We start from the raw sequence: 17,306 nt of genomic DNA, 5'->3' as shown, positions 1-17,306 counted from the left end.
TAAATATGAATGCATGATTTCAGTACGAGTATAGCTGAAAAACTTGATTAAGTTTTTATAATTATTTATACAGTGGGGTTAGTACGTTCTTGTACTATTTTCTAAAACTTTGTTTTTGGTCCACTCACATTTTTCAATGTTTTGTGCCCCCAGGCAGTAGGCATGCACAGTGATCCACCACATGGCCATTCCCACTTCTCGCGCTTCCCCATTCTAATGTAGGGCTCTTCTGTAAATAAGTTGACTTCTTTTGTAATTTCTTAGTGGTTGCTCTGATAACCTGGACTTAGAGTTAACTGTTAGAATGTATATATATATACGCATGCTAGCGGTTGGATTGTATATATATGCTTGTTGACAGGTGTAAAATTTGGGAATGCTCGAATTATAGGGGAAACTCTGCCGAATTTTCGGTAGGTGCCAAACCTAAAATGGATTTGAGTTCTAGTAGAAGGGCAATTAGGTCATTTGTGCTCCGCAGGTGTCGGACACTCACAGGGTTCGGCTCAGATACCAAAATGGAATTTGGGTCAGGTCCTATCAACACTTATGTGGATTAACACATAAATACATTTTACGTTCTTCCACTTGATCAAATAATCATCAAGACTTCTTGTACTACTTTATGGCCATTGAGCTCTCATGAATCAAATTATCCTATTAAGCCTCAGTCAATACCAAAATTCCATGGAACTATCAAGATGATTTGAGCAGTAAATGCTTACGATCCTTACAATCACACACACATCTCAATTATCACACAAACTTCATCAGAATTCGAACCAAAAGAAGAACATGACTAACTTTAGTTGTGTCTTAATATATTATCATCATCAGTCCACCCTATGAGATTGAACAATATCTTTTTCTGCAAAAACAGCTCTACACTTTCATGAATATATATCTTATCCAGTTAATGAAGCTAGCTTTGACTCCATATCGATACTACTTAATTTATTTGTCAAAGTAAAGTTAATAACAGTCAAACATTCAAAGAAAATACACTTTGTCATTGAATCAAAAACTCAAACACTAGTGAAAATTTAAACTGCACTAGTTAAAACATTGTCTACAAGATTAACAGAACCCAAAAACCACCAACATGAACTGAATTAAAACATGACTCCCACTAATCCAGCTTAAACTCAACACTAATCCCATGTTTCTGATATGTCCATGGAAAACACCATTTGGCAAACCTTTAGTGATTGGATTAGCTATCATCGAATGAGTGTCAATGTCATCAATCCTTACAAAGCCAAACTTGACATTCTCTCTTACTGACAAATATTTGAATGCCAAGTGCCTAGTTCCCGACGACATTTTATTGCTTTTGGTAAGGGAAATTGCAGCACTGTTATCATTCCAAATTTGAATTGGGCTTTCAATTGAATCTACAACTTTCAGACTCGTGATAAAGTTCTTAAGCCAAATGGCTTGACTTGTTGCTTCATAACATGCAATGTACTCTGCCTACATTGTTGAAGTTGCAGTAATTGTTTGGTTCACACTCTTCCATGAAACATCTCCTCCTCTAAATTAGAAGACATAACCAAAAGTAGACTTCAATGAGTCCACACAACCTCCCAAATCTGCATCAGTATAACCTACCAACTCCAAAGTATCATTTTCCTTATAAACTAACTTACAATCTTTAGTTCTCTGCACATACCTTAGCACTTTCTTTGCAGCTGCCCAATGTGCTTGACCTGGATTGGATTGAAATTGACCCAAAATACTCACTGCAAAAGCCAAGTCATGTCTAGTACAAACTTGAGCATACATTAAACTGCCCACCAATGAAGCATAAGGTTTATCTACCATCTCCAATTTTTCTTGCTCAGTTTGTGGTGACTGCTCCTTGCTTAATTTGTCTCCTTTAGAACATGGTACCATATTAAACATTTTCAACAGTTTCTCTATGTACCCTTTCCAAGATAAGCCAAGTGAACCTCTCTCCCTATCAAGATTGATTGCAAAGTCTAGTGCATAAGAGGCTTCTCCAAGATTTGTCATGTCAAAATCTTGAGATAGAAACACTTTAACATCATGTAGTAGTGTCAAATTCTTGCTTGTCAATAGTATGTCATCCACATAAAATATGAGAAAAAATAAAATTTCTCCCACTGACTTTAATATAAATACACTCATCCACAAGACTTACAGTGAAACCAAGAGACTTCACCACTTCATCAAATTTTAAATACCACTGTCTAGAAGCTTGTTTCAATCCATAAATAAATTTTCTTAACTTGCACACCATTTCCTCTCTCCCTTATTGAATTAAACCCTCAGGCTGCCTCATATAGATCTCCTCATAGAGATCTCCATTCAAGAATGCAGTCTTTATATCCATTTGATGGAGATACAGATTGAAATGAGTAACTAAAGCCATTAAAACTCTACATGAGTCTTTTGTAGAGACTAGAGAGAAAGTTTCATTTAATCAATATCAATTTTGTTAGGTGGTATGGGCACATTTGGTATTTGAACACAAAAATCTTGAAACAACAAGGTTTGTTGGCATTTGTTCCAAATTTTTTTTTTTTTGGGGGTCAAAGTTTGGAAGGGAGGGGCCGATGGGATTCGAATATGAGACCACTGATATGTAGGCAAATGCTTTTACCATTGAGCCATGAAACCGTTGGCTCATTTGTTCCAAGTTAAATCATTTCGATCATTAAAAAGAAAATATAGAAATTATGTGAAATTTAGAGATCATAAATTCCAACCTTAAAATTTCATTGAGTTCGTAGCTATTTTAAAATCCAAGAAAATGAGATTCAAACAAAAAAATATAGGACAAGCCAACCTCCCCCACACAGCCTCTCCCACAACCCTTTCTGCCAATAGCACCATCCCCATCTCAAGAATGCAGTCTTTATATCCATTTGAGGGAGATACAAATTGAATTGAGTAACTAAAGTCATTAAAACTCTAAATGAGTCTTTTGCATAGACTAGAGAGATAGTTTTATTGTAATCAATTCCTTCTTGCTGTGTGAATTCCTTAGATACTAATCTAACTTTATATCTATCAATAAATCCCTTTGAGTCTCGTTTAGTTTTATAAATCCACTTGCACCCTCTAGGTCGACATCCTTGAGCCAATAGAACCAATTCCCATACTTCATTTTTGCTTCATTAAATTTAACTCAGCCTTCATAGCTGCCAATCATTTTTCATATTATGAACATAAGGTAAAATTTTCATTTTAGATATGACATTAGAAAAAAAAAAAAAAAAAAAACCAGGAAACCCAAAAAGAGTTAAGTTTTGGTTAAACAATTACCATGCTATTCACGAGTCTCCATGATTAAAGTTGATAAAGGAATCACAAAGCACACAAGAAAGTGCACAAACTTAGCAACACCAGTCTATAATCAATCTACTAACACTAAGGAGAAACACATTAAAAAAATTCATAGGATGATTTTTTTTCTCTTTGTGATTGTGACAATTTGATGTAACAGCTACATGAAGCTCCCCACTAGAAACAGCATGCCACAAAAAATGACATGGAAAATATCACTAATCTCCTCATTAGGTTGATTTTGACACTACACTAAGCACAATATAAATCAAACTAATTTCCAAATACGCAAACTGCGGAACAAAAAAGCCCATGACACCATATTGAGGTGGCCAGCTATTTGCAAGAATTTGGGTCCCTAATGATGCTGACATCTTAACCACATCAAGGGGCAGCACTATTTTAACAACACATTAGTACAGTTATCCAACATGACTATCTTTATAGTGGTCCTGCTGTATCTCTACATGTTGGGCTAAACATCGGCAACAATACCATCTACAACAACAAACTCCTACAAGTTGGTCAGTAATCCAAGTATGAGAAACTATTCCATGATATAATTCATGTGCTCAAAAGCTTCCAAGGAAGGAAAATAACTTCCCGTGTCACTAGTGCAATGTACTTGTGCGTTTATCTCGCTCATCACATGACCGAAAAATGCATGTGTTGCCCACGTAGTAACACCGAAGTTGCTCTCTGCTTTATTTTATATTTTCTTTTTGAGATAACCCAAAAATTGGTCATCAATCAATCCCTACAACAACTATTTTCTCTCTGTTTTTTTGTTTCGTAATGATGGGCTGTCCATATTGACAGTGCTTCAAGCGGTGTTGTTTAGAAGGAGGCAGACCCAAAGATTTGGACACATCAACAGGCAAGATATAGCTAAGCATGAACTCAAATCCATCATTTGAACTTTTCAAACCATGCCAAAACACATGGGAATAAAAACCCAAAAAATAAAAAATAATAAAATAATAAAATAATAAAATCAGAAAGGGGTTAAAGGCACTGAAACTGAAAGGGAAAGGAGTGCGTGGTACCCAGACAGGCAGATACCATTCAAATGGTGTCAGGCACCCATGTGAGAGTGTGGCCCTTACCCCTTCACATCCATCTAAAAGAGAAATCACAAAATGAGACAAAAGAGTCCCCTAAAGAAAGAAAGCCTTTACTCACATGAAAGAACAACTTTTCTTTTTATAATTTTTACTTTTAACCCCCTAAAATTTTTTATTTAATTTTAAAAATTATCTAAAAGTCCTCTTTTTATGTTCTGCCTATTTCATAATCTAAAATGCTAGATAGATAGATGCTGCAATAAAGACAACAAAAAAACTAAAGATGGTGGCAGAGACACAGCTTTTACCCTCCACTTAGTCATTCATCCCCACTACTTTTTTGCCCCTTTTGGGGATCCATTTCAGTACAATAGTTATGCTTCTGCTACTGTTGCTCACCCTTTATTGGGTCTGCACAAGAATCAGGTCTCTGATAAAAAATCTAAACACACCTCACACAACACAAAAAAAAGAGAAGGTAAAAGATGAAGTAAATTTAAATATCACATGAAAGTTACTACTACTAGCCCTTTGTTGCTATGTTACATTGCTACTTGCTGTGGTCCAGCACATACCTAGAGAGATGGGGTACAGAATTGTATATAGACCCCACTCCAATAAATCAGTCCATCTGTTCTTTTATGTATACAATTATGTATTATTCTAAACAGTATTTATTTATATAAATATATTAATGACAGTAGTGATCTTGCTGAGATCTTGTCTAGAAGTTTCTTTTGATGTAGGTATGCTTTTGGCTATATAGCTAGAGGATCTTCTTTTTTTTTCTTCCCTGTATATGTTTCTCAATTGTTTCTGCAATGTAGAAAAAAATGGACAAATTAAGTAATTATCATCAGCAATAATCCCTTTGACCAGAATTGCAATTGATTACAAAAATCTTGTGAGAGATTGAAGTGCTTACCCTAGCAAAGTCAATCTCCCCATTGCTGCTGGCCATGCTTAATTGCATTCCAATGGTTCCATACCCAAAAGAAAACCTAAAAAGTTAAAATTACCAATTTATTCTGTCCATGGATTTTTAGTAGTAAGTATGTGTTTTTGCTATATTTTGTTAAATAGGGAAAGCAGTACCTGGGCATTTTGAGAGAACAGATTTTGGGGAAGTTGCATTTGCATTGGAGGAGGTAGAAGTGGTGGGCAGTAAATTATTATTATTGTTGTAAGAAGAAATGGTTGTGACTCTGGTGCTTTCAGTACTGACTTCTGCAGAAGTAGTAGTTGAGAAGGCATTTATTTGGTCAGCCGCTGATTTTTTTGGAGAAGCAAAGAGGTTATCAGGCAGAATGTGCTCCATACTGTTTTTGAAACCAATTTGAAACCAAAAAAAACACATTAATCTCAGAATTGAATAGATTCTGACCGACCAAATATATAATTCTGACTGAATATATAAAAGTTTAATACCATTCGAGGAGGTCAAAGTCATTGCCATTGTCATCCTCACTGCCATGGTCAATGAGATTGAAAGCTGGATTCACCATCTCCTGCTGCAGTTGTTCAGCTAGACTACCTTCAAATTCTGCAAGAAATGCAATATCAACAAATGAAACAGAAATGACTTAACCACCCTGAATTAGCTTCTCTTTTTACATCAAGAACTCCAGAACATATTGATTAGCCAACCTTCTAGGACTTCTTCTTTATTCCCATTTGGTGAAACAATGAGGGATTGATTTTTGGGTGTATGAGATAAAGTTGGTGAGGGAAATGGAGACCCTTCTGAAAGACCATGATAGTATTGATGTTGATTATGATGATGATTGTTACTCTTGATGCCTAGAAGTTGCAGGTTCATAAGCCTTCTTTCTTGGAGTTCAATGGCTTGCTGCAAATTAGCTTGTTCCTCTAATTTCCTCCTTAACACCATCTCATGGGTATTGTAAAACATTCTTGATCCTACAAAGAGGTCAAATCAAAACAATTCCTCAATATATAGGAATTTTTTTAACACCATCAAAGGAACAAAGTTAGTTTGCCTATTTTCTTACCAAGATTGAGGTCAGAAGGCTCCCTAGAATCAATCCCAGACAGGCTTGTGCAGATATGATAGTCTCCCCTCTCCAACTGTTGGTGTTGTTGCTTCCTGAAAATGTGTAATTCAAAGCAAAATAAACAATGTGGAAGGAGGGCAAAATTTGTAAAACAAGACAAACCAGAAGACTCAAAATTGCTATTTACTTGTCTGGTAATTTCCCCTTCTCCTTGTAAGGCTTCACAAGCACCCGCGAATCACAGACAAAATGAGGGTTCCCTTTAGCCAGAATAATCTTCACAGTCTCTGAATACACAAATGTAACAAATCCAAACATCCTCTTTTGCTGGTATGGAATCCTCACATCTTCAACTGGTCCATAAATGCTTCAAAACCACATAATTATACAAAGAAACTATGCTTTTAGTTCAAGTCCTCAATGTCAAACACTTCATCATAAGATTGCTAGAAACAAAATGATCAGTAAATTTACCTAAAATAATTAGAGACATCTTCTTCTCTAAATGTACTATCAGCTGGGAATGTCAGGTAGATCTGCCTAGAACTGTGATTAACATTTCCTCCCAAAGTTAAAGTTGAAATGTCATTTCTCTCGTATTGGTATCTCCCAAACTTGTGAAGCTCATCTCCCATCATCAATGCAGATGTCGCTGACCTGAAACACATCAAAATGCAACCAAAGATTCCCCATTAACACACCAAGCCAAGACCAAAACTCATTAAAAAAGCAACATAATACTTTTTCTTGCAGAATTACAAGCATATACCTTTTAGTGTCATTTTGTTGCTGCATAAGAAAATTCATGCACTTGTTGTATGGAAAAGAAGTACCACCGGCCATAAAATGTGAGACTGCGGCTTGTTTCTGCTGCTGGGCAGCAGCATTGGATCTGAGTAACTCTTGACACTGCTCAAGTACATTGACATTGCTAGGAGAACCAACATCAACGGGGGCACCATCAGCATTAATGGAGCCACTGTGGAGAAAACGGCAGCTGCTTCCATTTTTACAGAACCCTCTTGAGTAATACAAGCATGGCTTCCATCCAACCCCAGAATTTACATCTTCAGCTCCAAAACACGTGCTGGGTACAGAGTAACTTTGCTTTTGCAGTGAAGAACTGCTATGAGCATTTTGGCTTCCATCAAACAAATCATCAGTCTTTGGATCACTGAGGAAAGAAAGATGGCTCTGAAGCTGGTATTTTTCAGCAAGTTCACTGGTAGAAGAGTGGTAGGCTGAAGATAAAGATGATGATGATATGGTGGGTGACAACAAAGACCCAGAAACAGAACCAGGGTTACTGTTTTTGCTAACAATATTGGCATAAGAGGGTGAAGAAGTGGAGCTGGGGCTCATGGGATTGCTGAGGCTCCAAAGGTTTGAAGATGGGGAGGAGGGATTAGATATGGAGCACAGGGACAAAGGGTTGGGCCTTGAGATGGGGTTGAAGGTTGAAGGAGAAGAAGGTGTAGAAGAGTTGGGTTTTGACTGAAGAAGGCCAAGTTGGGTTTTGGCATTGATGATGAGATTGTGCAGCAGAGTCTCTGGTCCAAATGCCAAGCGTATCATCTCCTTGTCACCATGGTCTTGTATCAAAAGGAACCCCATGATTTTTGAGGCATTTTCTGGATCCAAATTTTGGATCCTTGAGTAAACTATCTTAGTAGCTTCATAAGAATCCATGGAGAAAAACAAAGAAACACTTGAGTGTCCTAGAGAGAGAGAGAGAGAGAGAGAGAGGAGAGTGGAGTGGAGTGTGAAGCTGGCCCTTGTTAATTTATAAAAATTCAAAGAAAAGGAGAAAGAAGCAATAATGGGCAGATCATTATTTTAGTGTAATCATTGTAAGGCTATAGAAATAGAGAAGCAAATATATGAATGAGTAGGTGAAACTTTATTCCGATGAGCTCAAGGAGTAAGCTTAACAACGAGCGGGTTTTGAACTTTGAAGATGATTTGATGAAGAAGAAGAAGAAGAAGAAGAAGAAGAGAGAGAGAGAGAGAGAGAGAGAGAGAGAGTATTAATTCAAAGGTGCTTTGATGCTGCTACTGCTCTTGCTGCTCTTCTCTTTATTTTACAAATTTTAGAACCACAACTTTGATGACAGTACAAAAACCTGCACAAGCAGCAGCAACCTTCTCTCTCTCTCTCTCTCTCTCTCTCTCTCTCTCTCACTCACTCTCAGTACTTTCTCTGTCTCTCTCTCTCTCTCTCTCTACTTTCTCTCTCGTTCATTATTTCCTCTCTCTTTCTTTAAAAAATATTAATTTCGAGGTTTTGTTGTCTTTACAGAAAGAGACAAAAATAGACAAAGTGGGAGAAAGGATTCAACCTGGTTTGAGAATAGAAAGGGCAACTCAAACCAAAAAAGAAAAAAAAGAAACAAAGAAAAATTAGAAAGCGAAAACAGTAAGATCACTCGCTTTTATTCATGTGCATTCTTTAATCACACTCCCAAAATAAACCATGTGGTCTTATAGGTTTGGATGGACATTCCAAAACACTTTTTGGATTTAGATTTGAAAATTCAACTCAGAACATAAAAAGTTTATATAATATTTCAGGGAAAGTTGAGATCTGGAAAAAATAATCAATATCAATTTTGTTAGGTGGTATGGGCCCATTTGGTATTTGAACACAAAAATCTTGAAACAACAAGGTTTGTTGGCATTCGTTCCAAGTTTTTTTTTGGGGTCAAAGTTTGGAAGGAGGGAGCCGGTGAGATTCCAATATGAGACAACTAATTTGCAGGCAAATGGTTTTATCATTGAGCTATAAAATTGTTGACTCATTTGTTCCAAGTTAAAATCATTTCGATCATTAAAAAGAAAATATAGAAATTATGTGAAATTTAAAAATCATAAATTCCAACCTTAAAATTTCATTGAGTTCGTAACTACTTTAAAATCTAAGAAAATGAGATTCAAACAAAAAAATTATAAGACAAGCGACCACACAGCCAACCATCACCCCGCTCCCACAACCCTTTCTGCCACTAGCACCATCCCCGTCTCCACCACCGAACCACCTTGCTACCTGCATCTCATCTCCCACTCCCTTCTAGCACCACCACTGTTACTATATAGTTACTATCAACACCACTGTTGTCGGCATCACCACCTCTGTTGCTGCCATCACCATAACCATCATCTAAGAACATTGGGTCTTGACAATTTTTAATTTTTTTTGCAACATTAGAAAAGGAAGTACCACTGAGAAAGAATTTTTTGGTTGTTGACCTTCGCCCAGCCTCTAACACAGTTTTAGTCTTCTTAAGCCTTTGGAGTGCTACTCCTTGGTACAATATATACACGATCATCACTTGTGTACCCAAGATAACTCTTATTTTTACTTCCTTGATGTTGCTTCCATGAGTTATAACTCCACAAAGAACCTTTTCCTTAGTGAAATTGGCAACTACCAGACGGTTGGCTGCTCCTATTTATAGCAAGAACCGCAGAGACTCTACAACATACCATAGATTCCACCATTGGCTGCCTCCACCCTTCAGCCATGGAATGAGATTCCCCATCAACAGTTCATAATCATATTCTAATGTTCCAAAACAAAGTCCACATGACATTATCAGCATAACATACAACAATTGGGGGGGCAAGAAACGAGGAAAAAAAAAAAAACTTGAAAAGATAAATTAAGGTTAATCTACATTACAATTACAAAAATTATGGTCTTAGCAGCATCTTCAAAGTCAGATAAAGTAACCACGCTAGAGAAACATACTCATGTTAATAAGAACCCATGACTAAACTGGGAAATCACTTCGAATGCATACAATAAGGGGAAAAGAAGGTGAGAGCTCTGAGGCAAATTGAGATGAATCCATAAAATAGGTGAATTCCACACATTAACCCAAATCTTTAGTAAGTCAATGATAAAATATCCAACCCACTGTTCAAAATCCATGCCCCCTCACGACCAAACTATGCATGCCACATTAGTATCTCCTCCTAGGGGGACTCCTCGAACGACGTTCTCGTAGAGATCTGCAAAAATTACAAACGTCAGCACAAGATATTTAAAGAAAACCATACACTTGGAACTAAGTTATAACTTGTATCATATAGGGCTCTTCACAAATAAGTCCCTCAAAACTCTCTTTCATTGTCAAAAGCACTTAGCACTATTTTGAAGAAAAAAAAACCCGGAGCCAACAGTTACTGCACCCAACATTAACAGTTGATAGGTGATGGATTTTTTTCCCCCTATAGTTTGAGAACTACACTAATTAAGTATATATGACAAAACAGTAATCTTGACGGGACTAAACAGATCAGTAACAGAAGACATTGTACAGGTCTTAAGCAGGTCCCTATAGGATCAGAAAAGTCCTTGTTCTACTGGTAATAAAATTTCAAGGCATCAAGCATTGGATCCAGGTTGAAAGAGACCGCACCTTAAGGGACAATCACAAAAGAGATATACAAATATATTGATAGCGTGAAGCAGGGGTAACTAGGGGTGGAACATTCTCTACCATCTAAAACCATTCTATTAACAGCTGCCCACATCAAAGGAGCACCACTTTTTATTTAAATGAAAACACTGCAGCACAGGCCCAAAAAAAAAATGGACGAGGTGTGGAGGTGATCTAGATGCAAGAAGTTTCATATAAGTCCTTAGTTCATTAGGGATTGCCCCCTGACATTTATAGATGTCTATGGATAACCTAAAGTTAAAAAATCCAAAAATGGCCTAAATTTCTTCTGAACTCCAAGATGTGAATTAATTATTGGCAAACACATTCATCTCTTTAAATATGCAATTAGAACTTCTTTTTATGTGAAAAGAATCATCCCTTAAGAATTTCACAAGAAAATTAGGTGTAAAGTAAAACCTTGTGGTCTTCTTCCTGGATCCATCAAGGAAGGATCCATTGCTGAAGGCCCAATCAACATTAAGAATCTGTGTAAGTAATGCAGCTTCATTCATTCCAGATATCGCAGCTTGTGCCTCTTCAAAACTCTCATATTCAATCAGCGCATATCCCTAGCAGCAAAAATAATTCACAATAAGTCACTGAAAAACAATTGTCAACTTCTGATGGACTCAACCAGTCAACAATATCTAATGCATCATCATTTGACGGACTCATCCAATATTATCTTTAAGGATATAACTACTCCCAAATGCATCATCAAATCAAGAGCAAGAAACAACTATTAGTCCATTAGGTTGTCAAATAGCTTTCTAATCATCCCATATTGTCATATGAATATTAATTTTTCCCAAAATAAACAAGAAAAATTACCTTAATAAAGAAATTTAGGCTCAAACAATTTATTCATTAGATTGTTTAAATGCTCATTATGAGATGCAAAAAGAATGCGGTTCGAGAAAGATAACTGCTGTGAATCTTTTGATACAGAAATAAGTCAATATTCCTTCCATTTACTGGAACAAATTTATCACACATAGATATATGCATTTAACATCCTGGCAACAATACTCAGCATCTTTAAATCTTCATTCCACCTAAGACCATTTTCCATAATTGATCCCATTCGGGTGATTAGGATGTAAGAACTTCCAGTTGAGCTGCTTAACCAAAGTAAGGGAAGGTCCATGCAGATAATACATTATTATTCTAGCTTTCATGTTGGTGAGGAATGAACCTACAGCCTCACTCAAGCCCCTGATTAATAAACCAAAAAGTACTGATCTTAAATAAAATCCCCATTTTAAGAGTCTCCATTTCACGTCAATTTTTGCTCGAGAAACATCTTCTTCCCATTTCATGTCAGTTGACGTTTCGCGAAGTTGACATTCTAACCAAAAATGATATTCTGGGGTTTTGGGTTTATATTTCAAGACATTGGCTTCAGTAGATAATACAGGGCATACAAAGTTGGCAATAACCACTTAATAGCCTGAAAAGATTATGTAGTCTACACTTAGGTTACAATTCTGGCCAATATACCAAGGGCAAAACTGAGAACAGGGTGAGAAGGTAAACTCATCCACGCTGTTACCTTATGAAAGTCAACCAGATTCTATAAGGCAAAATCAATTTTTTTTATTCAAGCTTCAGAATTGATCTAAGTAGGTGATGTGGTTTGTAGAGTATGTTTTAGAAACCACTCAAAAGTGATGAAGTGAATTGGCCAAGAGACAAGCTAGTATGTGGGCTACTTTATATGCGCACACACAAAAAAAATGGCAACTTTCTAATTTTCCTCCTTACCCTTTTCTTATTCAAAAGAATATGCCTGTTTCTGATTTCCTTTTTTAAACAGTCCAAATAGGTCATGGACCTATTGGGCTTCACTTCTTAGTGTTAATTGCTTACACGCATATATGCATAATGCATATGTGCATAGTATATGCCTCGTTAAATAGGAGAATTGCCAATCTGGCATATTGGGCTTCATTTCTTAGAGTTAACCTCTTATACACGTTTACATATGTGCACATGTATATGCACCATATGATACAAGAATTTACAATCTTATAATTTAAATGGGTGCCAATCCAACAGCTCATATTTCCTAGCATTCAATTCAAAATTCCATGCTTAATACAAATTCCGATAATTTCCATTCTTAGTCTACACAAGGTTACAGATTTCACCCATAATTTTTCTGTACTTTCTGTTGTTCTGTTATTCTCTATAGTTTATAACTGATGAACGACTTATTACCCCAGTTTTACAAATTTCAATAATAAGATACAATATTCAGAAAAAACAAAAACAAAACAAAAAAAAAAAACAAAAAAAACAAATGCATATCCAAATTCCATAGTATACATAATGAAAGTCCTATCGTACCTTCACAAACCCAGTGCGGCGATCAAGATTTAAATGCAAATTTTTTATCTCTCCAAATTCACCAAATGCATTATGTAGATGATCCTCTTGGGCTTCCTCATGTACCCCAGTGACCAGAATAATCCATCCCTCAACAGCTGCAGACATTTTTAAAATGAAATGAAGAAATTGTCAGGGGATGCAATGCCAACTACATGTAAGTAGGAAATATGCTCCTTACCCTATGGTTACAAAAATATATGAAACTCTAATAAATACATAAAAAGGTTCTGTGTAAACTGGAAAACAAGATTATCATTCTTGATTTAGCAGAATTAAAATCAGGATGGATACTGAACAATTGAATTGTAAAGGCCTTGACATTACTGCAAGAAGTCAAACAAGAAATGGAAAGCAAGAGTGGGCCAAAAATATGTAAATATAATCCCTTTTAATTTTTTTTAATCAATAATGGAAATGAAGGACGAATTTTTGACTTGGTACCCATTCAGGCAGCTTCTTGAATAGGTGGCATTACAGGGCACCTACCCAAAATCTATGAGAGGACATATTATCCACTCGAGGTTAAAATCAAAGACATTACAGTTGAAGTTGAATGTTTAAAATTTGAACTAGTAGTAAAAAGAAATTTCAAAGAGGTAGGTGAGATAATGAACAGACCATGAGGCTATATCTGCACCACAGAGAAGGGAAAACATGACTTCCAAGGAACTAGGACCCTGTTATTTACACAGAATGCAGAAGAGCATTCCAGACCTAGACTGAACATATGGTAGGCTATGCTTAACAAAAGAAGACTAGCCCCTGGAAGTTCTATTAAGAGCCTAGACAGGCATCTAAAGTCAGCAATTAATACACAAGACAAGATTTGACCCATAAGCGCAACAAAATGAGATCCTATTTTCCCTGGAAAGGAGGAAAGAACTTACAGTATTAAGCAGTGAAATTAAGTACAATATCATAGCCTACACTGAGAAAATGTGGGAATTGAATGATTTCTGCTCCATGGAGGAGTTTCCCATATTCTTTATTTTTTTCAATTTACCTAGAGAAAAAAGGAAAAAAGAATCTCTCTCTTATCACGTTCCTGCCAAAGTTCAATATGAAAAGGCATACTTGCTTACAAGCTCCATAAAGTCCCGAAATTAAAGTCATAAACCCAGCTTTTCTACACATCATATGCATTTTCACTGTTCGTTTCTAGTCATAACGAAAGATTTTTTATACTGAACTTAAACTATTTAGACACATTTTGACTGTCACTATGCTCCAAACTTTCACCTTGCTGCCACAGATTAATGTCTCCTACAGACATGATTATTTGGTTCAACCTGCAACCTACAGCTGTTGCACACCAATTAAGGAGCTCTATGGCATGCACTATCCTCCAAAATTCATGGCCTATTAAAACTGCACTCTCACACATTTGATAAAAAAAAGCAGTTGAAAACTGTGTACCATGAAAATATGCTTGACCCTGACTTCTATAGACACATATGTGAATAACGGAAGTATACTTCCACAAAATAATCCCTCGACATAAATCCAAAGTCCAAACTCAAAAGCACAAATCCAAACTTCAAACTAAAGAATGGAAATCCAAAATCCAAACTAAAAAAACTGAAACTTCCGTGAACCTAATCACTTTTCAGCATAACTGAATTGCAAAACATACACACCTGCTTAAATTTCCCCAATGAATCCGGGTGAACAAAAGCGAAGAATTCTACAATGCCAGCTACCAATCCAATCAAGACCTCTTCCATCAGGGAAAGAAAAAAAAAACCTCCAAAAATCCCAAAGCCCTAGCTACCAATCAATTCTAAAAAGTGAAATTTTCCCCGAAACATACAACCCAAGCTACAATTTCAATCAAGAAACTCTTTTTATCAGATAAAACTCCAAGAGTCTTCAAACCATAGCTACCAATCAATTCTAAAAATTCAAACTTTCGCTAACACAACAAAACCCAAAGATGTACATAAAGAGACACACAAATATATATATATATATATATGTGTGTGTGTGTGTGTATGTGTGAGAGAGAGAGAGAGAGAGAGAGAGAACTTACATCGTTGGGGTTCGAGGCCGTCTGAGGAGTTGAGGGAGTCGAAGTCGGAGGCAGCGAGGCGGTTGTTACGGTCGGGATTGAGATCTTCACGAAATCCGCGACCTTTAGTCTTTTTAGGGGCGGCGGGTGAGGCGGACGCGCCGACGCCGGTGATTGCGGACTTGAGCTTGGGTTGTGGGGCCCTAGGGGAAGCCGAGGGCTCCGCGTCGGCGGCTCCTTCCTCGTCCATGAGATCGTCTTCTTGAAAATCGAAGTCCACGGTCTCTACGTCTGCGCTCGCCATATCTGATTCTCTCTCAGTTCCAACGCTTCTAGTTACCTCTTCAGAAAGTGCTTGTTCTCTCTCTCTCTCTCTCTCTCTCTCTCTCTGTAGATGAGGAAAGGCACAAAGGTTTGGGTTGGGATTTAGGGTTTACCTTGGGCTTTGTCTCGATGGCTGTCTCTTTTTTCTTTTTTTTTTTAAATAAATAATTTTATTAGAAGAGATATGATGGTTATTTCTTAAATAATTATTTGTCTGAAAAAAATAAAAATAAAAATAATAACCGACATTAAAACCTAGCACCTTGATGATGGCCTTCCGCAAATAGAAGAGGTATGATGGGTAGCGCATCTGCCTCGTGGCATTTGAGTTCAAATTATCCCTTCTATAAATAGTTTACAATATCACATATATATAAAATAATAATAATAAAAAAGTCACATTTTCTTCTTCTAAATTTTTTTAAAATATTAATGTGAAACCATAATATTTAATCAGAGCTTAAATGAACATATCATTATTTTTTTACTTGTGAACTAAAAAAATCTAAAGTGCTAACTAAACTAACTTTTGTAGTGTTTTGATGGGGGGAAATAAATTTGGGTTGGGATTTGGACAAAAGTCAGAATTTTTAATTTGACATACACCAATTTTTCGTGTTTGGATTAAAAAAAATATATAAATTTAGAAATTTCCCGTGCAAATAACATATGAAATTTGGAAGTCATCCTGACTTTAAATTCTATCTAAATAGTTATCATTTTTAAAATTCCAAAAAAGTAGAAGTTTTAAAATATGAAATTCTTGTTTTTTTGAATTGAAGTGTTGCATTCAATAGACAGCAAAGAAACCGCTACAAAGCTACAGATCAAGAGGACTCTGCCACAATGGGAAACAACATGGTGCCCAAGGTTAAAAACCAACCAAATTTAACAGGGGCCAAAAGTAAAACACTTCTAGTGCCAAGGATAAAACAGCTAAAGGAGTTACATGAGCAAGGACATAGGCAGAGCCTAACAGGCGTCCATTCCTTTCAGCTCGAAATATGGAGTTAAATACCTGGAGGGCAGGGGAGACCATTTTTGTTTAGAACATGGGTCAGAAAAGATGGGGGTCTAATGACCCACACTTCCGTGCGCATCATTTCCTTTGCTAGCGTTGCAAAAGATTGGCCGCTTCCTTCGCTGAACAAGGAATCCAAGAGCAATGACAATTAAAAAAGTTGGAAAGTTGCTCCTTGAACTTGCTCAGGATGGGATACAATGTCCAAGCCCCTCTCGCAATATTGACATTCAAGCATTGAGTCATAGACCTTGAATCCGATTCTAGAATTACATGTCTTTTCCCCTTCTCTTGAGCAAACAAGCTTCCCAAACCCTTATTATGAAATTCTTGTTAGACAAGGTCTTTATGTAGTATCAAATTCAAACTCTTGATGTTATATGTTATTTAGGGCCCCTCTGGTAACATTTTCAGAAATTATTTTAGTAGAATATTCTCAGAAAACGAAAATGCATTTCCAAGATTCGAGAATGCTTCTGGTAGTTAGTACGAAAAACAGCTTCGAAGAACAATAAAAAATGAAAACACGTTTGGCAGCAATAAATAAAAATGATAAAAACAGTGAATATGCATTCGATACAAGAATTTTTAAATTCATTTTTTGACATAATATTTTCATGAATTTATATATATAATTAGTCAAACTCATTTCCCATTATGGATATTAATGACCTAAACATATTTTCCTAAACTCAATTAGATAAAATTTGACTTTTAAAGAAAATT

The 17,306-nt window shown here is 36.3% G+C and overlaps 2 protein-coding genes across 4 annotated transcripts; both read right to left on the bottom strand.

Annotated features, from left to right (window-relative positions):
- Nucleotides 1-4,847: 4,847 nt before the first annotated feature.
- On the bottom strand, nt 4,848-8,547 carry LOC117626020 (zinc finger CCCH domain-containing protein 22-like). 3 transcript variants are annotated; one of them, XM_034357646.1, is made up of 9 exons: nt 7,161-8,547; nt 6,866-7,048; nt 6,579-6,758; nt 6,389-6,483; nt 6,024-6,296; nt 5,805-5,919; nt 5,472-5,695; nt 5,302-5,338; nt 4,848-5,192 (listed from the first exon to the last, which is right to left on the bottom strand). In XM_034357646.1, the coding sequence occupies exons 1-9, from the start codon at nt 8,078-8,080 to the stop codon at nt 5,183-5,185; spliced, it is 2,037 nt and encodes a 678-aa protein (XP_034213537.1). In that variant the 5' UTR covers nt 8,081-8,547; the 3' UTR covers nt 4,848-5,182. The 3 variants fall into 3 exon arrangements, with proteins under 3 accessions (XP_034213537.1, XP_034213536.1, XP_034213538.1); XM_034357647.1 differs by having other exon boundaries at nt 4,851-5,192; nt 5,302-5,377; nt 7,161-8,546; XM_034357645.1 differs by lacking the exon at nt 5,302-5,338.
- Nucleotides 8,548-10,022: 1,475 nt separating this feature from the next.
- LOC117626021 (RNA-binding protein Y14) lies at nt 10,023-15,674 on the bottom strand. The gene is made up of 4 exons (XM_034357648.1): nt 15,257-15,674; nt 13,186-13,322; nt 11,254-11,405; nt 10,023-10,402 (listed from the first exon to the last, which is right to left on the bottom strand). Exons 1-4 carry the CDS (start codon nt 15,537-15,539, stop codon nt 10,354-10,356), a joined length of 621 nt encoding a protein of 206 aa, XP_034213539.1. The 5' UTR covers nt 15,540-15,674; the 3' UTR covers nt 10,023-10,353.
- Between the last annotated feature and the right edge of the window lie 1,632 nt (nt 15,675-17,306).

This window comes from Prunus dulcis, chromosome 4, assembly GCF_902201215.1.
Source record: "Prunus dulcis chromosome 4, ALMONDv2, whole genome shotgun sequence".
NCBI lineage: Eukaryota > Viridiplantae > Streptophyta > Magnoliopsida > Rosales > Rosaceae > Prunus > Prunus dulcis.
Note: the sequence above shows the minus strand (reverse complement) of the source record. Positions and strands in the feature narration are given on the sequence as shown.